Here is a 24,923-nt window from a genome sequence, read left to right as displayed (position 1 = left end):
CCCAAACTCCTGAAAATCAATCTTGCAATTTCTTCAGAGCCATGAGTGGCATTCTTTGTATTCCCGTGAAGCACAGCGACCTCAGTGATGTTTTAGCAGTCCATAAAAAAGGTTTACCTGGAGATCTGTGGAAAACCTATGCCACAATTTTTTAAAAATTAGTAGATCATAGCTACCTTTACTCAATGGTTAAAAAAATGTTGTTTGATGATGTCATACAGGAATACTGATCCATTATTTTTAATTTTATTTACCTTTATCATAATCTCCATAATAAGAATTATCATAAAATCTTCTAATTTCTGGTTTTGTTTCTAAGCAAGATAAGAAAAATAACTGCAGTCACTAGCAAGGCTGCCTAACTTTCTACAAAAGTTATTAATTACAGGAGTTGTATGAACTAAGACATTAAACACAGTAAAAATAATGACTAGCTAAAGAACGAAATGCTATATTGCATTTTATATTTCTGTGCCATTTTTGTATTTTCAATAGAGAATCTAATAGTGTATATATTTTATTCTAGTGCTTATTTTTAGAAAGTATGGGGAAGATGGCACTTTTTTTGGTAAACAGAGAGCTCAAGGTTGAATATGGTTTTATTAATCTGGGGCTTTTAACCTAGGATTTATTTTCTTTTTGTTCCAGGCCATATTACTACAATTTTTGCAGTTTCTGTCCTTGTTTTCATTCTGAAATGGACCCTGTAAGTTTCTTACTGCATGTGAAATTACCTGCCTTTCTCTATGTGCACTCTGCTAGAAGTATATCCTGTAGGACGTGACGATGGATAACACATATTATAATGTTGCCTTTTTAATTCAGGTGAACTTGTCACTGGGTTTTAGAGAATGGGTTCAAAGCTTTCAGCCCTACTTACCAGCTGTTCCCTTTTCGCTGGGACCCTTTCACTGGCATGGTGAAAGGATCACTCTCTCACCAGCTGAGAACAAATTCAGTAAATAAACATTTGGCACTGCATTTACGACCTCGTTTCCTTAGGATTTTATTTGTAGCAATCTAATAGCTGTGATTACACCAGACACTTTACAGAAAGTAGCCTTGGACTCTTTTTCAGGTGCTTTCTAGCTCCAGCTGTGTAGTTCAAATTCCTCTCTCTAATTCAGGCCCTCAGAGCACATTATTTAGATATGTTGCCCGTTTTCCTAGTCAGCATGAGGAACAGTCAAGTTCAAAGTACCTCACGAGCATTCTAAAATGATGGAGCTATTGCTCTGAAATGCAAGAAATATATGTGGGATCAGCTTTTTTTGTTACTGCTATTATTTGATAAACTCAAGAAGCAGAAATCGCTTCTTTCCAAATGTCAATCTGCCTTGATCTTAAGCCACTCAGCTTTACCAGCTGCAGGCCAGCAGAACTGTTTCCAAACGTCTGTGCAGTGATTTTACACTTATTTTATTAATCAGCAAGGACAGCTCTTGGTGCTACTGAAGGGCCCCATCCTAAATCCCTGATCCATAATAGCTGCACTTTATCCTTGCAGCTAACGAGCCAGAGCTGCGGGACTGAGCGAGCTCTGCTCTGGCTCTGTCAGCCCAGCCCTCTCCTAATGGGCTGTCACCAAGACAGCTCACAGGGCCACCAAACACCTCGGTACAAACACCTTGACACCTCTCCTCGGGCTGCACAGACTATTTGGGACACAAAGACATGAAAAGACTCCCAGCAGTGGGAGAACAGCTCTGCTTCCAGCACTGCACCCGAGTGAGCTGGAACCACCCTGCTGCCCTGGGAATGAGCTGGAACCCCACTGCTGCCCTGGGGATGCTGCTGGAACCACACTGCTGCCCTGGGGATGCTGCTGGAACCACCGTGCTGCCCTGGGAATGAGCTGGAACCATCCTGCTGCACTGGGAATGAGCTGGAACCCCACTGCTGCACTGGGAATGAGCTGGAACCACACTGCTGCACTGGGGATGCTGCTGGAACCACACTGCTGCCCTGGGGATGCTGCTGGAACCACCCTGCTGCCCTGGGAATGAGCTGGAACCCCACTGCTGCACTGGGAATGTTCCTGGGACCACACTGCTGCACTGGGAATGAGCTGGAAGCACACTGCTGCACTGGGAATGTTCCTGGGACCACACTGCTGCTCTGGGAATGTTCCTGGGACCACACTGCTGCCCTGGGGATGCTGCTGGAACCACCCTACTGCCCTGGGGATGTTCCTGGGACCACTCTGCTGCCCTGGGGATGCTGCTCTCTGGGCTCCATGGATCTGGATGCTGCTACACACACCTGCCTTCTTCTAGGGGAAGGTGTCCCTGCCATGGCAGGGGTGGAATGACATGAGCTTTAAGGTCCCTTCCAACCCAAGCCACTCTGATTCTGTGGTACTACAATTCTATGAGAAGGAGTTTCTACACCCCTATTGCTAAAGCAGAACAACACTCACCCATCCCAGTTCATGCCTCTTTTTATTATTTCAGTTAGGAGTTTACTTAACTTTAAATCTGCAATAACTGGCACAGCCATGGCAGCAGCAGTAGTCAATAAAATGAGCTGGAAAGCAGCAGCTCAATCCACGCTCTGACTCATGTCTAACAAGTACTTTCTCTACACTAATCCCATGAGGGTTTAGATCTAAAGTATTTAGAAGCTGAACTATTTAGGAAGGCTCTGTTGAACACGAGTGAGTTCTGTTCCTAGCAGCTCATTACTTTCCCCTTACAGTAGTAGATTCCTTCCTGGACCAAAACTGTTTCCCCATTTCTCTCCAGCCTGAAGTGCTTCCCTCCTTGTCATTGTATCATGAGTAATTACAAAAACAGTCCCTGTGTCTCTCTTTTATTAACACCTCTCAAATATTTGTGCAGTGATTTCATAGCCTTCTTTAATCACCTCTGATCCAGTTTATACAAATTTAGTTCAATAAATCTTTCATTATAAGAAATATTCTCCTGACCTTAGCTACCCTGCTTTGAACTTTCTCAGTATCTCAGCAGTGTTTTTTTTCTTTTATGATGACAGATCTTATCAGCCCTGCACACAATATTCTGAGGGCACCTTGTACCACTGGGAATGAGCTGGACATTAACAACCAGACAGAAGAAATAGCCTGAACATCACAACCATATTTGTAACTGAAAAGTAGCTAGTTTATTCCCTCTTGCTCCCTTACTTGTTTTCATTCTGCTGGACTCTATCATAAGGTCCTAATGCAGGCAAGACTGCAAATTAAAATAAAATATTCAAACCTGTCTTCTGTTGAGTGATATTTTCAGTCTTCCTAGGCCTATACATTTATGTTCTGATCTCAGAGATTCAACACTGTGGACCAGAGAGAGCCACACACTAAATTAAAAGCTCTGCTGTTTAAAGCATGTGCTCTTCCAACTGAAAATTAAACCAGGTATAGGGGAAAGCCCCACAATTATCCACTCTTCAAAGATATCCATGTTCTATTAGGAGAGGCTTCCTCTTTCTGGGTCTGGTAACTCTTCCATCCATCTCTGCTGCACCTCCTTAAGCCTTGGCTTTGTACCAAATGCCCATATCCAAGATGGCACTGCTTAAAAGCTGTTCTTTTTCAGCCAGATTAAGTGTTTGTGCTCCACTAATCCCACGTGCTTTCCAGTGCAGTAGGGCTTTGCTGTAATTTGCCTTGTTCACATAACTACATTTCAGGTATGTGTAGGAGTGACATTATTTAAGTTCATGTGAAATGTAAATAAGTCAGACACAGCTGAAAATGTATTTCCTCTGCCATCCCTATATTGTAAAACACGGTGTCACTTCATGTTACTTTCATTATGATAATCTTATTTTAAAGCTGACAGTCATGATTTAATATCCTTGAAAAAGCTTAAAAGTGAGAAGTGTACTCCAGCTACTTTTAGCAGTCTTAAAGAATCCCCTTTCCCAGCATTTGTATTGTCATCATTCAGATTATGAGAGAATCCATACAGCTTGTGTACCTTTGAAAATAAAACACACCAGGCAGGGAGCCTGGCATCACTTACTGAGATGGAACCATAATGATGTAAGGAATATATTTCTGCCCACCATGAGTTTTGCTACTAATCTAATGCCATAACATTGCAAGTTTTGGCTCTCACAGAAAAAAATCTAAATCTGTATATTTGTCATGTATTAATTATATCCTCCCTCTATCCAACAAAGCAATGGACATAATAAAATTCTACCTACAAAAAGCAAAAAATATTCAGAACAAGCCATCAAAAAAGCATTTACCCTAAGCCCCATTCAGAGCACTGAGTGTAAAATAACATCCAAATTACCTCCTTTCATGTGTCTATAACTCTTACAGAAGAACTTGCAAACTGGAACTGCAGCAATATATGCATTTTTCATCTCAGGTAATGGGAAATTATTGTTTTATGGGTCACTCACCAGCACTTGTTTCTTAGTGCCCAGCATTATAGAATTGTTTCAGTGAGGAGGTTGAGTAATGTGGGCTCCAGCTGAGAGTGATTCAGTTAAGGGCACATCCAGCTCCTGCCAAGGCAGAGGAACCAAAATGCAGGAGAGTAAACACCTGCTTCCCTCCCATTTCCCCTCAGGTGTGACAGCCCCTCCTGAGCACAGGCACAAACCATGCCCTGCTCCTCTGCTGTCTCTTTTTGCTCTGAGGGTTCCAGAGGCAAAGCAATCAGGAGGCATGGCTGGGATCATTCCTCATGGTTCACTCTCCACCTGCCCTTAAAACCAAGCAGGAAGGTCAGACAATCCTTACTCTGAGCCAGGAAAATCAAAAAATCACAGGCAGTACTGCCCTGGTGTTGGTAGCTGCACAGATCCACATTTACTCTTGGTTTCTAAGAAACAGGACAAAAGGCCAGTAATCTAGAAAAACTGTAAACAGATCAGCTCTCAATAGCAATACTTTTGATAACACTTGATACACTCCTATGAATGACAGAAAATATTTACATTCTGAAGTGGATCAGTCTCACACAGCCCATTTCTTGAAATGCTTCCATTTAGGGGATGACACAATATCTGTGTTCAGAAACAAATCTGCTTCAAATTAACTGAAAAGACTTTCAACTTATCAGGGCACTAATGAAGTACAACCAAACTGCACACATCCACATTTGCTCTCACACCCCAAAAAAATCCCAAACAACCCTCAGACCCTAAAATGTACCACACTTGGAGGATCATCCTCAGGTTTGATTTGTTTGGGGTGATACACTACTATATCTGCTGTGCTTTAATTGGTACACTGTCACAACAGTATCCAAACATGAAAATCTCCCCTGAGGGTCCTGAGGACTACAAGAAAATGTGTTTTCCTGGTTTAGCTGCTGAGAGTTGTGATGGTTCACATTGCAAAGATTGGGCAAATAGAAAGAAACAAACATCTGCACACTTCGTATTTGCTTTGGACATTGTGGTTTAGAGCAATCTTTTTCACCCTGTGTATGTGGCTGCAGTTTCTACAAAACTACCTGCATCTGGTTTGATTAATGATTAAACTTTCATGTATATTTATATTTTATATAACCTAAACAAACAGAAGTGTGCTGTTTGGTGAGAGCAGGATGGTGATTCCACTATAGATGAAGGGCACTACACAGGGATGGCAAAGAAACAGGGAACAGCCTCAGCACAGGAACTCAGCCAGTTGCGGTGAATTAAAGAATATAATTGATGTCCTCCACAGATCTAGAAAAATGGGGGATCTAAAAACATTTATTCACTCAGAAGCTGCTCCATTAGATGAAGCCACTTAGGGACTGTGGCTCCAGTTGAATTCTTTGTCAATAAATTCCCCTTAGACACTAACATGTTATTGTCATGGTAACTGAACTGCTTTGCAAAGGAATATTTGTAGCTGGAAATGAAGGAAGGAAGGGGGAATTAATGCCAGTGAAACGGGAGAAAAACCCTGATTTTCAGGTTCACCAAGAGGCTTTGGAGCGCTCTCTGGCTTTCATGATAACAGCAAGACTTTCCTAGGTGAGAAATAGTTACTTACTTGGATTGAGCATAAGGGTTTAATGCAATACAAATAAGAAAACTAAGTAAAATGAAGTAATTTTTAACATTTGGAATATTTCTTTCAGGCCATTTTTCTGTGAAAGAAAATCTTCTGTGTAGGTGGAGAATGCACTTCTCAGCTCCTTTAGGAATGTTGACATATTCCCATGCTAAGGCACTAACTTTCTTAAATAGAAACTGAGAAAAACCTGACAGCCAACTCACCTCTAATTAAGAGAACTCACAAATCATTACTACATGAAATAATTTGTAATATTTAAGAAACCAAACAGTATATTTAGATCCTTGATGGTCAGAGGTCTGTTCAGAGTTGTATTTCCATTTGATTGTGACAAATGAGCCACAGGAACTAAGGGCCTTCACTAATAAACACTCTCTTAACACACCTAATTTTGGAACAAACTGCTCTTTTGCCATTGTACTGTGCTAGAATTTTTCTCTGTAAAACTCTATTTTACATGCAGTGTAAAAATAAAAGGCTGAATCACATTCCAGAGATCCCTTTCACACTTAGGATAGCTGTCCTTCAATCAGAAAAACCTGCTTTGGACTAATCCATTAATATTTATTGCTGCACACTATTTACAAAAAGTCCCATAAAGTTAGGCCATTTCTAGGAATGGGAAATAATTTTTCCCTGCAATTTCATCAAAAAGATTTCAAGAAATTCCAGCTTTTAAAGATTGCAGGAGTACTGTGTTTAATGTTGATGAGAAAACTTAGTTGACTTAATCTATCAAAATTATCCTTTAATAATTTTCTGAGCATTTATTTTATAGTTTTGTTACTCTGCACAAGGACAGGAATTTTTACTCCTGTTTTACTGCTTTACAGATGTATAAATTCAGGTGGATATTTGTATGTTTTAAAAAGAGTTTTAGTTTTCTTCTACCTAGGAGATCACTGCTGCTTCACTTACAGTGATTAAAAAGGATTTCTAGTAACAGGAGACAGAATATTAGAAATATTATCAAATCACCTTAAAATTTGCTTTTTACACATAAAGAATGAACTAAATTAATTAGCTGTATGGACAACCTATATACAGAAAACAAGAGGGAATGGATTTATTGGCACATCTTTCAGATGACTTTCAAGACTACAAAACCACAGAGAAATAAAATCACTCTAAATACATGCTAATAAAACTTCACACCAACACTCATGATTGATGCTCTTTCTCTCCTCAAATTGATCCAACCAATCAAGAAAGAAAAAGAATTTTCAATGAAAACATAAAATATATTCACTAAATTCCCAAGCTAAACTGTACTTTAGCTGGGAATGCTGGAGGCTCATGTTGAACATTACATTATGCTCCTCAAGCTCCTCAGGCCAAGCCCTGCATTCTCTGAGCAGTTTTTTCACACAGCTCCTCCTCTGCCTTTAGCTGCACCAGTAACTTCTGTGACATTGCCATCACCATCACCCCATCACCATTAATCCCTGTTTCTCCGGTGTTTTTCCCCAAGATCAAACTCTGAGGAACATAAGTTAGATCTGAGTTACACCTGGGTGATGAGATACACAGAATCACAGAATTCACAGAATGACTGGGTTGGAAGAGACCTTCAAGATCATCGAGTCCAACCCAACCCCAACACCTCAACTAAACCCTGGCACCCAGTGCCACATCCAGTCTGTTTTAAACACATCCAGGGATGGTGACTCCACCACCTCCCTGGGCAGCCATTCCAGAACTTTATCACCCTTTCTGTAAAAAACTTTTTCCTAATGTCCAACAGCTATTGCACCTGGCACAGCTTGAGACTGTGTCCTCTGGTTCTGTCAGTGCTGCCTGGAGAAAGAGCCCAACCCCCCTGAGCACAGCCACCTTTCAGGAGCTGTGGAGAGTGATAAGGTCACCCCTGAGTCTCCTTTTCTCCAGACTAATCAACCCCAGCTTCCTCAGTCGTTCCTCACAGCACTTGTGTTCCAAGCCTCTCACCAGCCTTGTTGCCTTCTCTGGACATGTTCAAGCATCTCAATGTCCTTCCCAAACTGAGGGGCCAGAACTGACCACAGCACTCGAGGTGTGGCCTCACCAGTACCAAAGACCTCCCTGCTCCTGCTGGCCACCCCATTCCTGATACAGGAGGCAGGGGATGGTCACCTCTGCAAATATAACCAGAGAATTACTCCAGTTGGAAAAAGCCTCTGCAACACCAAGCCCAAGCATTCCCCAGCAGTGCCAAGCCCACCTGGTCCATGGCCCCAGGTGCCACATCCACACAGCTTTAAATCCCTCCAGGATGGGCACTGCCCACCACTGCCCGGGCAGCTGTGCCAGCACTGCACAACCCTTCCCATGAAGAAATTTTCCCCAAGCCCCAATCTAAGCCTCCCCTGGAGCAAGCTGAAGTGATTTCCTAAGCCAGAGGTTGCTGTTCAGAGTCACCTACCTGTATGGGGCTCAATAGAAAAGTAAGGCTGTCCTTCCAGAATGCTATAAACCAGCTTGGCACTATTTCCATACACTGGATCATCTGCATCTGTAGCTGTTACTTTAGTAACAAAGGTGCCTAAATAGAAAGAATACACACAATTAATGTTTACATTCACTAGAAATTTGCATATCTTATTCAAAAACTAATTTGAAACAAAAATTCATTTCCTTGGGAGCTGTATAACAATAATAAAAGAAGGAAAAATATCAGTAACAAGTTAAAATATTACTTGTGGAACAGAAACAAAACATTTTCCTTCAAGCTGGTATGTGCCAGCAGCCTGAATTTCTGGGTAAAATAAAAGCCCTTTTAGTATCTGCTTTATTTAAAGTTTCTTTGTAGAATGCATTTAAAGCTACCCAATAGATCTGTGTAGACTTCAAGCATTTGCAAAGGAATCATATCAAAGGGATACAAAACACAAGGTTAATAATACAGTATAATATGTTGCATTTAAGACTTGCAAATTCACATTCGAAAGAACTTTGCCAAGTTACAGAGACCAGATAGAAAAACAATAATAAAAAGGGTTCTTTTTTCTTTCCTTGGCTTGCAGCCATGATAATGATTTGATGTGGCCACAGTGACAGAGCTGGGACAACAACAATTGTCTCTGAAATGAGTCTCTGTCACTCAGGGGGCCATTGTTCAACCAGAGTTATAAATTCCATACTCTGACAAAAATAAATAGAAAAAAAAAAAAAAAAAAAGGAAATTACCCTTTTTATTTCTTAGACAACATAGCATTTGCCATTTCTGAAAGAAGCAAAATGGAATAAAATTCAGTTTGTTCATTAAGACTGCTGCAGAGAGGGGGTTTTTTGGCTGACATAAAAGTATGATGGTGTTAATTAGGCTGACACTAAAGACAATATCTACAGCGGGAGAGAAAGCAAGAGAAGGAGAAAAGTTAAGGGCTGAATTATGTTCAGAAAGGAAAATAATTACAGCACCCACCAAAAATCACCCTTTCTGGATATGCTAATTAAAATAGCCTCCTGTTCCTTCTCTGTGTGTGCTGTGAATGCTGATCCCATGGCCCTTCAGGACAGCAGAGCAGAGGGAAGGAGATCCCTTTGGCACAGCCTTGGTCCTTGCCCTGTGCTCCCTTTTCCTCTCTCCCCGCATGGCAGTTTTGTGGGTTACAGCTCATGTAAATTATTTAGAGAACACTTGCATATCCAGATACAATTTGTGGGTTACAGCACATGTAAATTACTTAGAGAATGTTTGAATCTCCAGATACAATTTGCATATGACACAAGAGCTGCCATTTCACTCTTTCCCACCTGGCCACTTCAAACACCAAGGCAAGATGTGGGGCAAGGCTTTGGGAGGGCAGCATTTGGGAGGATGGAGAACACCTCTCTTTGGGAGCACAGGGACTGCAGTTGTGGCGGGTTTGCCATGTGGAACTAATGGGACAATTCTCAGTGAAGGGAATGTGGGTTGCAGAAATACATCTCACTAGAGGAAAAAAATGGCTTTGGCCAGTCTTGGTCTTTTTGGGGTTTTTTTTTTTTGGTTTTTTTTTTGTTTGTTTGTTTGTTTGGGTTTTTTTTGTGTGTAAATTTATCCATTCTCACAGGGGGAGAATATCAGCAAAGGGAAGCAGAGGAGGAGTGCTCCCCCAGCATCTCTCCTGGGCTCTGCAGGGGCCAGAGGAGTCCTGCAGCTGTGTACATCCCATGGAAAAGGAATATTATGTCACATCTCTCTTTGACAGATGCTTGCTGAACCTATTTTATAAATATGCAAACTGTTCATGTTTGAAGCTTAACTGTATCTGATGCTGAAAGGTGATCTTACACCTAAGCTTTAACAGAATAATTTTTATCCTGTCAGAGGGCCTGAGAAATGGAGTTTATCCTCAGCTTGGTGGTTAGTTTGTAAGGAATTAACATCAGAAATTTATTGTCTGCCCAGCGACAGCAACCAGACAGTAGCAGAAAACTCCTGACGGTTGTGAGTGGAAATGATAAAGAGGACAGGTGACGCACGTGATGCCCAGCCCTGTGGCAAGTCCAGCAGCCTCAGCCTCCAGGAGATATCCTCAATGCCCTCCTTCAACAGAGAAAGGAAGAGGGGAGCAGCCCTGGGCACACTCAGAGGCCATGGCATAGGCTGCAGAAAACAAGCAACAAAAACGAGGGGGTTTGCAGAAAGCTTGAGTGTGGATGTGTCAGGAAGAGACTGACAAAAGGCCTAGTGATGGCTTGGCCACAGGAGTTACAAGGCTTGAGGAGCTGTAGGTGATGGGATTATCTCACATGTTTGATGCCCTGTGAAGGCTGATCTAGAGCAGAGGCTGGACAGAGCTAAAGAATAAATAATAAATTTATTAAAAGGCCTCAATGGATCCACCTTGGGCAGCACAAGAGCCCAGCCAGGCCTACACCCAAGTTGGACCCAGAACGGTCCCAGAATGGACGACCGGTCACAAGGTCTCTCACTTTGATCAGTTCTGGCCCATCTGCACATTGGAGTGAATTGTCCAATTCCAGCTTCGGCTTATGAAGTCCCACCCTTCTTGTTTTTCTCTCTTCAGCCCACATTGTTTGTGCTCTTGGGCCTGAGATTTGGATCATTTGTCCTTGGTCCCCAGCTAGAGAAGGAATTGTTTTGTCTGCCTGCTCTGTGAAGAGAGCTCACCATCCCCTCATATGGAGCTCAGAACTACACACTGAAGCAGCACAGAATCTGAAAAATATAAAAGCTAAAACCTGAGGCATCATTTCCCCCTGAAGGTGTTGGCTCACCTTTTGTACCCATATCCATTACCAGGGCTCTTTCTGCTGTTCTTACACGCAATCGTCCCTCACCCCAGTTGTACTCCCCTCTCTGGAGCTGAGCCCCAGCACACTCCAGCACACCCCAGCACATCCCAGCACATTGCCCAGGCTCCCTGCAGCCCAGGGCTGCTGTCCCAGGGTGGCACCAGCCATGAATGCAGGCTCAGAGCTTCCTTCAGCTGGATTCAGGCTGATGTAGCAGGTGATGTGCTCATTTCTATGGCTGCTATCATAAAACTGGTGGTTTGTAATCTCCTAAGACAGAAGAGGTTTGTGCAAGATATCAGACAATGGGGCATGGCTGGAAAAAGATAAGGCTCATCACAAAGTGAAAATTTTAGTTGGAGTTTTTTATCGAGACTGCTTCATTTTGTTTCCATTATATATTTTATATACAGAGGAAAATAAAGAAATAAAACTGTTGACTTCTTGGAGATTGTGTTTGATTTTCCTAGCTGGCTCTCATTTCAAAGGCCTTCAGAAATAATTACATTGCTTGTTTAGAAAGATTTGATATATAATTTCTATTCTTATCTTACTTCGCTTGAGAATTCCTGAAGACTTTCTATAGATATTTATTTCAAGATTCCCAGACTTGAATGGATATGCTGATTCTTTGATAAGCACATTCTTTATCCTAAGTGCTCATTAGATACTAAAGTTGAATACACCCTAATAAAAAGAGTTAATCAGTGTCTAACATTGCTTCTAATCCTGATGCTAAGCTAACAAGGTTTTCTTCTTGTGATATAAAATAATTCAATCACTTATTGAGAGCCCAAGTTCAACTGAATTTTATAAATGTATTAAAAATACATGGGTAACATGTGTGTCAGTATTTCCAGTTACAGTACACATAAGGCAGGGGGAAAGGCATAATTGTCTTTTCCTTTCCCTTACAGGTCACTTGAATTGTGATTATAATCTCACCTAATAAAATTAATGAAGGGAATGGGCAACTGAAATACTCTCCTGCCTCCTAGAAATCCATTTTTCCCCAACCAATTTCTGCCACTCAGCACTTCATTTCCAACCATCACACACTTTTGAGACCTGTCAAATCCAGTAATTTTCTCCCAACAATCTTACTGATGAAAATTGTTTAGGGAAGATGTGAGCGATCATGAAACAGAAATTAAAGAAATTGCTTCCACTACTGAAATTAGTTAAGCTTTAGCATAGTTTAAATTTTATCACCTTTAATTTGATGATTTTTTTTTTTTTTTTTGCTTTATGCCTAGAGTCAAATTTTCTGCAGGTGTGAAACACACCACATTATGTTGTTCACTTTGGCAATAATCAGTATATTCAGGAGCAAACCCTGTCCCCTGTGCAGCTGCAGGTGATGATGGTAAGTCAGTGCTGCCCTGGTTCCCCTGCAATGTGCTGAGAGTTCACATGAAGCAACCAATCCCACTCCCACAGGACTGAACCTAGGCAAAAATAAGTTTTGGAGAACTGAGAGATTCCTGATGGTGAAAAGCAATGCAGAAAGAAGGAACTCACATTCACCATGGCTGTTTTTTAGCCAACCTCCAAAACAGAACTGTCCAAGTTTTGGATTACCAATATTTAAGCAGTATTTTACTCCATTACTGACACTGCAGTTATAAACTACATGTACATAAATATTTTTTGCAAGCATAATGCATTTAAAATTTTAAAGACAAAAAAGCTTTGCATTGAAAAAGCTGAAAATTTGCAGGGAAGGGCATTTATAAAGTAAATGCTCTTGGAAAATTCTGGGTTCTGTTCAGCAAATAAACTGCTGTGGTTTCTGTTTGTGTTTAATTTTGACTGCATTTGGCTTGTGTTTGTTTCTTTGTCAATGCTACAACTCTTTTAGCCAGAGACTATACATTTGAAATGGTGCCATTTTTATAAGAAAACCACTATTGTAGTCCAAGTCACTGTTGTCCTAATTACAATAAAATTGCAGTTTTATATAATCTGGCCCAACAACATAATCACTGTTTCTTTTTGCTTTATGTACCTATTGTTGCCTTATGTAAACCAAACCCTTTTTTTTTCAGAGAGATGAGGAAAATTTTTAGATGTTCTGTTAAAAAACTGCGTGTGCTTTTTCCTCAGGTACACTTTTGCAATGCTAATGACCCTTAAATATGGATTTACCCACCGTAAATATAGACTTACAGAGATTCAACAGATTTTAATTAGTGAACACTTCTAATGTGCTTTAACCATTAGCCATTGCTGATTGTTTTACTCTGTCACTGTCAGATTGTTTTACTCTGGCAGGCCAGCAATCAGAGACACAATTAACAACAAGAGTATTTTTATATGGCTAGGTGAGAAAGCCTGTGTTTGCTGGCAAACTAAGATTAAAACCATCATAAAAAAATAAGATGTGTGCGCTCAGCTACTGCTTTTCTGTTGTTTTGGCTGTGTTTTTATGTGCAAGTCAGGGTACAGATTCTGCACATTAGTCAGAAAGAAAAATGCATATGCTGCCACAGGGAGTAGGAAAGCAAATTCTTTTGGTGTGGCAGTGAAATGTGCGTACTGAGAAAAAAAAAATAAAAAAAATCAAATTTGAATGTTCTAGAGGAGGTAATGCATAGTTGGTGCCAAGAATTTACATGAATCCATATTCAGTGAACAACCATTTTGTTGAAGGATTGTAATGACTGGTAAAAATAAATAACATGACCATAATGAAACCTGGTGGGACCATGTTTTCTCATCTTCCCAGGGACTTCTGGGGATTTTTTTTTTTTCTTTTTTTCTTTTTTTTTTCTTTGCTGATGCCCATTTTGGTCTCACACACTCTTTCTCTCCTAATCTTCCCAAACCTTGACAGGGTGAATTCTCCATTTCATTCTGAAGATCTGATTACCAGCCTGATGGGGTATTAGGAGAGTATTTGCATGACAAAGCATCACCATTATTTGTCAACTCTTTTGTTTTCCTAAGCACATCCTATGCTTCAATCCTTCAGCTGGCTTTGGAGTTGGGCTGATGGAAGCCCTGCAGCCAGGGGTGGTCACACAAAGCATTGTTTGTAGCCAGCAGGTCAGATAAGCATTCTTTCCAAAATGAAGCCTTTTCTTCACTGTCCTTCTTTGCTATAATCTCACAGGTAGCATGACAGTTGTTGTCATGGTAACAATTTTTTATTGAATAAAACTGCAATAATCTCATAAAAACCTGCATAACTTCTTGACATGTAAATTATGACTGCCTCAAAGCTGAAGGAACTTATTCTTATTTGTTTTTCATTGTTGCTCATTTTTTTAAATGCAAAAACATCGTTCGAAGCCTTATCACCCTGCTTTATTGCATGAGACCATTTCTAAACACAAAACCTATGAATTAGAGGTTTCACTAACCAAATAAAGAAAATGTATATGAAATAGGAATCTGTATAAAGCACTACAGAACTTGTTAACATATGCAAATTACCCACATAAAATATCATTGCATATCTTGGCGTTCATGCAGATATATAAATACATACACAAATTGTGGGAATTTTGCATGAGTTTTTAAGGGTTCTTGTGCAGATCACAAGTTATTATTTCAGCCCTACCTTCTGCACCCATATTTGAATGTAATTTTATTATTATTAACAGCTACTTCATTGCCAAAGCTCTGGGGGTCCAATATGTGGATCAGATCCCACAGTGTAGGGAAGTTCTCTCCCAGAAACCCCAAGAGCCAAGTACCAGGGAAGACAAACACCAACAGAAGAGAGACAAGGAGCTTGTTGGACTCAATGGTCCACGAGGATCCTTCCCAAGCCAGGAATTCCAAGAGGGGAGGATGTAAATCCCCCTGGAAGCAATGCTGCCAGCCCATGGTGCTGCTGCTGCTGCCTACAGAGCCCACAGGACCTCGGAACCACAGAAAATGTCAAGGACTGCTTTGGGGACAGAGGGCTTGGGGGAGTGTTTCAAATCTTCCCACGCTTAGAGGAAAGCATAAAAAAAAAATCTGCTTTTTAAATATCCAGTGGACCCTTAATGAATGAAGCAAGAGATGACACCCTAAGCAGAGGTAAAGGATAGAGATAAAGGTCAGAACAGTCCACTGAAGGAAAAATGGGCAACTTGTGCTTGCCATGCTGGAGAAACGGGAAGGCCAGAATGAATTCTGCTGTTTCCATGGCAGAATCCAATATGCAATAATTTCTAGATGCAGAAATGAGAAAGAAAATTTGTGTATGGTACAGGTGTAATACTGGTATGTTGGTGATGAGAACCACATAAATATACAGATACAAAACTTCTCTTTATCTTCTGCAAAGAGAAAAACAACAAAAGCTTCCTTGCAATGAGAAATTGTACAAGGAGGAATAGCTTCCCAAGGGAAATAACAGAATCCTCCTCAGTGAAGAGTTCACTCTCTTGCACAGGATGCTGGAATAATGTATTCTAAGGGAAAACCCTAGAAAGACAGGAAGATTAACTAATAGGGTAATTTGTCTTTCCCAGCTGTAATTTATTTGACTCTAAGTAGTGAAATAGTGTGATGCTGTCATGATCTTGTTTATGATGATTAAGGTAAGGAAGAAGGAAAAGAGGGTTATTCACACAACTCAGTTTTAGGCTCAACTGGCTAAATTAGATACCTTGCTGCACTAGCTGCCTGCTCTACCTGAGGGAGGAAGACAGAATCATGCTCTCCTGGAATCCTCCTTTTTTGGCTGACCAGAGAGGAACAGAAATGAAATTGGCCAGCTAATGTGAATGACTAAACTTCAGCCCTGTGAATCCTGCCTTTTGTGGACGTTCCCAAAACACCCCAGTCTCTAATTCCAGCCCTCCACTGCAAGTGTGTGAAGCTGACACCAAAGAGAACAAGGAGAACCTTGCAAGAATTTCAAGTTTGTTTACATTAAATTCTGTCATAGAATCCCAGAACCATAGAACCATTAATGTTGGAAAAGCCCTGCAAGGCCATGGAGTCCCAGCTGTGCCCGATGCCCACCTTGTCCCCAGCCCAGAGCTCTGAGTGCCACCTCCAGCCCTTCCTGGGACACCCCCAGGGATGGGCACTCCAGAGCTCCCTGGGCAGCCCCTGCCAAGGCCTGAGCACCCTTTCCATGCAGAAATTCCTGCTGGTGTCCACCTGAGCCTCCCTTGGAACACTTTAAGGCTATTTCCTCTTGTATGTATCTATCTAAACACCTGTGCATGCTTATATACTCATACAGACACCTGTAAACACTTTCTGAAATAAACTGCAACTGATACAGTTTAATATTTAATGTTTAATATTAAACATGAGTGACAAAACATTACTTGCTTGTTTTGCCACTTTCTTTTATATAAGCAGTTGACTGTAATATCACTGAAATGCACAGAAAGATTTTTCAGTACTTTGCAGACCTATAGGAAATGGCAGATGCAGCCCTAAAATATTAGTAATCTAATCCAAAGGTTTTAGCCTAAAAATCTGTTTTAATGAAAGAATCTAGAAGACTCTAACAGCTTGGTCTATAATAAATTATGTAGCACCATGCAGGAAAATGCAAGAAGCTGTTTCTTGGTTCCAACAGAAAAATAATCCTTTCATACCTTTAAGTGATGTTTAGCTCCATAAGCAGAAGAGGTATCCAGACATTTTCTCCCAAATGTTACACATTTCTCAATGCTGGAATAGATACTTTAGGAGGCTAATGAAACCTTTAAAGAATGTTAATGTCGTGCAGTACCTGCTTGAGTGAAAACCTCTGCACAAATGCATGACCTGCCACATGTAACACAACAATGTTTGTGCAGATTGCTCATGTGCCGTTTTAAGGATTTTTTATCATGTGAGGGAAATGGGGAAAACATATTGTATGCAAATGTGTGACTGCAGAAGTATGAGAGGAGCTGGCTATGCCTGGAGAAAAAGGCTGTGTGAACATGAGGGAGCGGAGCGAGCTGGCAGCCCCGCACCTCGCAGCTGTATAATGAGGCTGGGGAAGCGTGGCTGGGAAATCTAATCATCTGCATATTTTACCATTCCTGGTATGCATAAACTAATTGTTTTGGAACTCTGATGCTGCCTCTTTAACATAACATTTTGGAATCAGAAATAGTTTACAACATAAATACATATTCAGATTTAGGGATATGGATTTCTCCCTGGCAATTATCCTGGCTGATGTTACCTGGGTTTATCTGTGTGGATCTAACAAGAAGGGACCTTCTTCCTTTTCAGCTTTAAGGCTGGTAATTCTTTCTTGCTACAACTTATGAGATGGTGCCATTAGAGAGCCTGCAGGTATTCCTTTGCAAATTCCCCTGGGTGGCTGTTTGTTAGGATTAGTACACGGTTTGAAACATCACAGGCAGCAGCAGAAGGGTAAAATATATTTTATGTTTGGCTTAAAGAATTATGTTTTCCTTTCATGCTGTTTTTTTATTCTCCCTTTAGATAACACACTTGCTATAGAATATTAATTGATATTTGTGAGAGAAGTGGGAAATAGCTCCTTTTCTGTTCAGGACATTTTGAAAGACTGCTTGTCTCTAATCAATTGACTATTTCATCAGCATTCATTCTGTGAGGTCCCCAGGCAAAGGCAGTAAAATTGGATGATCACTGTACACTGTATTACCAAGCAGAAAAAAAGGTACTGTAAGTCTTGTTGATTCCAATGGAAGTTTCAGGTTATGCTCCGGTGTATTGTAAAAAAATAGAAATAAATAATAAAGCAGCCTAGGCTGTTTACTGCAGAAATTCTTTCATTTATGACTTTGTATGGTAAGAACAGAAAGTGACTGATATCATCTCACAGCTATGATGCTCTGCTGGCTTTGTCTGGGAGAGTGAAGCCTGGAGTGCCAGCAGCTGTAACCCAGGGTGCAAAAGCAGGGTCTGAAATATTGTCCCCCCAGGCCACTGTGGGGACAACAAAGGGCAGCAAAGCCCTTCTGGGCCCCAGGGAGGGGCACAGCTGAATCAGCTGCCCAGCAGCCCCAGGGCTGATTCCTGAGGAAGCCGTGCTGACAGCAGCTCCACAGGCACTTGGGAGCTGTTTTCACAGAAAAACAAGAGCTGCAGATTCAGCACTTAACCAAAGACAGAGGTGTCATCAGGGCAGGGTGGGGAGTGACCACTGCCAAAAAAAAAAAAAAAAAAACCAAAAAAAAAAGGATTCTGAATTTCATCTCATTTTCGTAAACATCAAGTGTGTCCATCAGAGGTCTAACTCAGGCCACTTAATGAAGAATTTGAGAAGTATTGGTCCCTGATGTTCCAAAGCCAAGTCTTCATGCTAGCAGAGGAATAGAAATTACAGTAATTAAAGTTTCTGTGAAAATATTACCACACTGAACTTTATTTTCTGACCTAGAACTTTCTACCTTGTGGCGAGACGTTGTCTACATTTCCTTTGATTTGAGAAAGGTGAGATTATGCTCCAGACCAGTTTTGTGACATTTCACAGAGCACCAGTCTGGCAGGAACCTGTGCTGCTTCATTTCCTCTCATCCCTCTGTTTTCCACTTAGGCATCATCCCCTGGCCAGCAAGTGAGCTCATGTCACCAGCCCAGCTGCTTAGAAAAATGAGATAACACAACTTCGAAGCCTGCAAAACCAAACCATACCACTCTTTGAAACATCTTTTTTTTTCCTTCAAAATTTTACATTTGGGGAAATTGTGAAAAATCCATGCTGAGAATAGATTTAAACTTGTAAGCAGAAGAGAATGCATCAGAAACCTGAGTCAGAGACTTATTTTCACACAGTGACAGAACACAAACACGATGATGCATTTGATATGTACAAATGGAGGTGACCACAAAGGATTTCAGAAGTAGAATATCTGCAATAAGAACAAGATGTTTGTGACTAGGAGTCAAGAGGAAAAACCACAGTAGGACAGATTCTTGTAGCTACACAGGACATTCACCTTAGACTGCCAAAATTTCCTCTGCTCTGCCATCACATTACCAACACGTGACAGCTGTGTCTGTCTGTCCTCATCCCAAAACTGGAACAGCATGGAAGATGAATTTCTCTATTTGGAAGAACTCCATAAATATAGCTATATAGCTATAACTCCATAAACATAGCTGAGAACTATGTCCTCAGCTCTGATCCCAGAAGATTTTTCCTGCAGCGTTTATCTTCTCTATGTGTCATCTGCACAACTTTCCTTCATGCCAAGGGAATGCATGTGTGCAAAAAATGCACAGTTTGTGATAAATTGCTGCCAGTGAATGGAGAGGAAGAAAAGCAGTGTTTGTCTCAGAAACCAGTACATATCAATAGCTCCACACCTTGCACAGGAAAGTCAGGCCTTGCTCCTAAGGACCAGACAGTGCCTTCAGAACCTCAACACTCATGAACTTCCTGCCATTGGCACAAACTACTTGGAGCAATCTCACAGATTTTGGTAATTCTGTATTGTCAATTAACTGGTTTAGTACAATAGGACAATATAGAGGGGGTTAACTAAAGGATCAGCCTATAAACTCCTAAAGAGTATTAATTCCATCATGGTCCTCGAGATCATAATGACCACATAAGAACAGTAAGAAAGATAATGACATTTTTGATCAGATCTCATGAGAAATAAAAGTACAGAAATAGCAGCAGGTGCTCAGAACTGTTTTCTCAAAGCTCAACAGCCAGTCAAGTTAAGGAACAGCCAGCCACACACACACACTCACCAAAGAAATCTCACATAAAACTCCTTGGTGCCATAGCTCCTGTGTGTGATTCTGCACAAGAGGGATAAGTGGAGGAACAAGACAACATGAAAATATACTTTTTTTTTTTAGAAACAGCTGTTACACTGTTGCCGTATTTTACAACATCTGATGGTTTTTCCCTTAGCTTTTGCACTGCCTTTGCATTTACCCTTTGGGTTAATGTGTACTTGACCCCAGTGCTGTAGTCCCCTTACTCCACAATTTTGTGACAAACTATCATTGATTTAACAGTCATGCTCAGTGCCTTAAAAATCAATGATAAAAACCCCAGCTTTTTGGGTGTGGTTGATGTTGATGGCATTTCAAATCAGGTTTTTATTATAACTTTCTGATTTGTCAAGTTATTTTATCATTATTCATGTCAAATGTTGCGTGTTGATCTCATATGGAGCAGATTTTGTCCTTCTGCAAAAAATTTGTAAGTGGAAGAGAGTGAATATCTTTGGGAGAACTGGAAAGCAAAGCTGCACTATATAAAGTAGTCCTAATACACCTGGCTGGAGTAAAAAACTCTGTTCTGCCTAAAAAAAAAAAAAAAAAAAAAGGAAAGAAAAAAAGAAGATGATAGAATTCCTTATCTGCAGTGGTGTAATGAAGGGCAAACCTTGATTCAAGGGAAAGCATTGCTAAGTAGATGAGCTTGTGCCAAAACTGAAAATTGATATTCTGACTCAACTGAAAACCTAAACACTTTCCAGTAAAGACCTTTCATGGAAGCATTTAAGGACAAAAAAAAAAAAAAAAAATTATTCTAAGCTTTTCCATATTGTTACTATTTTTAAGTGGCAAAGGCGAAAGCCTTTCTAGAGCAATGTCAGACTGAACTCCACTGTGTGTATTTTTTGACTGCCAGGAGAAGCCTTTATATTTGGAAATTATTAAAGTTTGTCTGTTTACCTTAATTCAGGCAAACTAAGAGAGAATTCTCTTCCCTTATGGCTTTTGTTCTTTTTCCATCTGTGTCCTTTTTTATTTCACCAACACGTTTGTCACTCTGCTTCAGTCGTCTCCTGTCTTTCAACATGACACTTGCTGTCTAAACATTCCCAGCTTCACTGAGAGCGAAATCAAGAAATATCACTCCTCATTCCTCTCCTGAAAAAAGGGATCCCAAAACTCAGAGACAATATCCACTTTGGCTCCCATTACCACCTCTGCACCTGTTTTGGGGAATTAATGAATCTGTGTGTAGCTGAGAAGGTAACACAGAAACAGAACATACTCAAGGGAAGCTGTGGGGTTTTTTTCCTCTTTTCTTTCTTTTTTTTCCTTTATTCTTTAAATATGCCACAGAACTTGTTCCATTTACCCTTATGGATCTTCTAAGCTTGTTCATTCATTTACATAATATTCTGTCATCGTTGCAGACATAGATACAGAGCTCACAGACAAATAGGGAGGCAAAAAAATAGTCTTGGGGTTTTTACTCCCAGAAACACATATAATTTTTTTTAAGGTTTTAACTGAGTTTCTACCCCAGTGTACCCTTTTATGTTTAAAAGTGATTAAACATGATTTACAGAAAAAATTAAATTATTTCCTATTTGTAATACTTGCCATAACAAAGTAATTCCACAGATTTCACTTTTTGATTTTTAATTCTTTAAGAAAAATTAATGTCATCATTCAAATATTAAAGTGCACAGTTTCAGCAAAGAACATATTCTCCATATACACTATTAGCTTTCACAAGCAAATTCATCATTTTTGCAGGTGGGGAGCAGGGCTGACTATAGTAGATTATATGGGAATTACAGTAAAGAAATTCAATTTAGTTCTCAAAACTTTTAGGATTTTTTGGAATGTGCTGGTGTCTTTGCTCAAAGAGAGAAATAAATGATTTCAGAATAAGTCTGAGCGCAGTGACGCGGCCGGCAGCGAGCGCGTGTGTGGGAGTGTGTTCTGCACAGACAGCTGAGAAGTGAGCAGCACTCCTCCCAGAGAGAGCTCCGGGTAATACTGATCCTCTTTGCACCAGGAGTGGGAGGAGAGCCATGCAAATCCTTTTGTTTCAGCAGGGAAGCAGGATTTTCCAGAGAGCACCGAAACACAGAATAAAAACCAAGCAGGGAAGCCGTGGCCGTGTGCGGCTCTCGGGCGCTGGCACACACACAGAGCCCCACATGGGCTGGCACACGCTGCAGGCAGGGACAGAATCCCAGAGCTGGGGTGGAAGGGGCCCTAAAGATCACCCAGTGCCACCTCTGCCATGGCAGGGACACCTTCCACTGTCCCAGGCTGCTCCAGCCCCAGTGTCCAACCTGGCCTTGGGCACTGCCAGGGATCCTATGGGCATCCTGTGACTCTCCCACCCTCCCAGGGAACAATTCCTTCCTCATCTCTAATCTCAACCTGCTCTCTGTCTGTTTGAAGCTGGTCTTCACATCTCCATAGTGTTTCATTCCAGTTCTAGATAGTCAAACACCTGACATTGTTATGTTCTAGGCAGGAACATAAGACCAGGTCTAATTAGAAAAACTGCATCGTGTTAGAACATTAGAACAATGAAAGGTTAAAGCCTTCATCTGTATTTCATGCATTGCCTTCCCCTGAGGCCCAAAAATAAAATGCCTTGTACTGCATCCTCATTACATAAGCACTATATATAGAGAGCATATGAGTCCTCTTCTGTTTCAGAGCAGAAAATTGATATAAGCATTTGAGGAAAGAAAAGGTTCAGCAGAACTTTGTTTTAGCCTGAGTAAGAAAAACTGCATAGTGATGCCTGTGTTGTACAAAAGTCAAAGCAAAAAATTGGCAGTGGGTGGAGATCTCTTTAAGGGAATTAAGTAAGTGGATAATGGTAGTGAAATTCTCTTAGTGAGGGGAAAGTAAAAAATTCCTTGAACTCTGAAAGGAGACAATTTTTTTTTTTGGTAAACATCACAGAAGAGTTAGTCTAATTTTAAGAGAACTAAAAAAAACCTTCAAAATAACCTGAAATAAATTACAGAGAATTTTTTCCTTCATCTCTTGATGTTGCTACCTGTGGATGAAGAGAAGAAAGCAGAAGAAAATAGTAACAGCAAAATTAATGAAGGGTAACACTCTCATATTCCACTTTCCAGCCCTGACATTTGGTTCCATCAGAGATTAAGACACAGATTCCACTGCCTCTGCTTCAGAGATTTCACACTCACTCATGCCCCATGTAATGGAATCAGGAACATTCTCTGAATTTTGAAACAACAGCAGAGAAATAGATTTTGTTTCTCAACAAAAGAGCTGGAGTGCACATTTGTGCTTCTGTAAAGCAGCAGCTTGGAAACCTGCACCCCTAGGAATGTCCTGTACAACACCAGGAATGGCCAGGGATCCTAAGGGATAATTGTGCAAAACTCTCAGAGTTACAGTAATAAACTTCAGATCTGTCAGATATCTATTGCAAATCTCTACAATATAGGTTATTTTAGTAATGGTAACAACCATTTTTGTTGTTAGAACACACTTGCTTTTGGAGAAAACTCTTTCATGCATCTTAACAAACCACAAGAATGTGGAACTTTGTCATTTCAGAGGCAGTTCAGAGTCTCTCTCTTTTCCCCAACATGCTGGGGGAACAGAAGACACATTTTCCTGTAGAGCCATCCCCTTTTGCTATTCCCTAAACTACATCCAGCCATTGGTCATTTATACTACAATCCTCTAGAATAAAGTTTTCCTAGATGAATTTTTAACTTATAATTCATCTCTCATCACCTTTCTTCACATTTTTCCCTCCTCTTTCATTCTTTTTCCATTTTTACTTTACCTCTCTTTCACTATTATTTCATCCTTTATTCTCTTTTATTCCCTTACTCTCATTGCACTTACCATTTTTAAACCTCATGTTAACAATTTTCCTAGATTTTTATTCATCTCCTGATTAATGTCCCCCCAAAGTTTTCAGTTTGTTTTTTTTTTCTCCTCCTCTTTACAGTGAATAGTGCTTGGATAGGGGCCATGTCTTTATCACAGATTATAAATATGCACAGATATAAATTATTTTTATATAGGCTTTGTGATCAGAAGCCATCTTTTCTTGCATATATCTTTCTTTTTTCTCCTGGAATACAACATAAATGCCATTTATATAAGAAGCGACAGCATTCAATTTCCCTTTCTCCTTCTCCCACACTGTTTTGTTTTGGTTTAGTTTTCTATTCTCATTTTAGTTAATTAAGTCATTTGCTCACCTAGAGCTTGACTGAAATATCTTCTGAAAGCAGGTCCACATTATATTTGTGCTGCTGTATAATTAAAAGTAACTCAACATATAAAAGCTATGGTCTAGAAAGTAATTGAAATGCAGGCTCAAAAATTCAGGTATCATTTTTGGCACAATGAAGATTTGAAAATCCGTTGGAGCAAAGTTGATGTAAAAGATGAAGCCTCAGGTATGACCATGCAGTCAGCACTCACACTTGTATTTGACAATGACTTGGTGTAATTCTCTGTGCTGTGAGTGAGAGGATGGCTCTGACTCCTCACATTCCTCCTTGTTTAGCTTTAGCTAAACTCTCTCCAGACCAGAGAGAATGGTGATTTTTGAAACTTTGTGATAGGATGTTGCTTCATTCCACAAAGCGTCTTGGCACTCCTTCAATTACCTTGCTTTGACAGATGTAGACAATCACTGAAAAGCACATTATCCTCAAGCTAACACTAAAATGCATTAGAATTTCCTCTGCATTTCAATGCCAGATTTTGATGCCTTTGCTTATCCTGAATTCTTATATTGCCCTGAAATGGATTCTCTTGTTTTGATGGGTCTCCTTCCCTTGGCTTCAGTGACAGCTGAAGATGAGCTGCGCTCGATTTGTGTCCTGGGGAGTGTCAATATCTGCCTCTCTAAGGACGTTCATTTGCAAACACAGGGACAAACTATGCAGAAAAGATTCTAATATATTAATCCATGAGGAAATAGATTCACACTAATCTGACAAAATGAATAAATATAAGTAAAATATATTAAGAAGATTATGTTCTTCTCCTTTCTCTTTTCTGTGTTCACACAGTTAATTTCCCTTTTCACCATCTT

General features: G+C 40.4%; 1 protein-coding gene across 2 annotated transcripts in view; it reads right to left on the bottom strand.

Annotated features, from left to right (window-relative positions):
- CDH8 (cadherin 8) overlaps positions 1–24,923 on the bottom strand; it is a 155,028-nt gene that overhangs the window by 72,187 nt on the left and 57,918 nt on the right. For both annotated transcript variants that reach the window (XM_072934320.1, XM_072934319.1), the window contains one exon: positions 8,394–8,513. In XM_072934320.1, the coding sequence (XP_072790421.1) occupies positions 8,394–8,513 (120 nt within the window). The remainder of the gene's footprint in view (positions 1–8,393; positions 8,514–24,923) is intronic.

Source organism: Taeniopygia guttata, chromosome 11, assembly GCF_048771995.1.
Source record: "Taeniopygia guttata chromosome 11, bTaeGut7.mat, whole genome shotgun sequence".
NCBI lineage: Eukaryota > Metazoa > Chordata > Aves > Passeriformes > Estrildidae > Taeniopygia > Taeniopygia guttata.
Note: the sequence above shows the minus strand (reverse complement) of the source record. Positions and strands in the feature narration are given on the sequence as shown.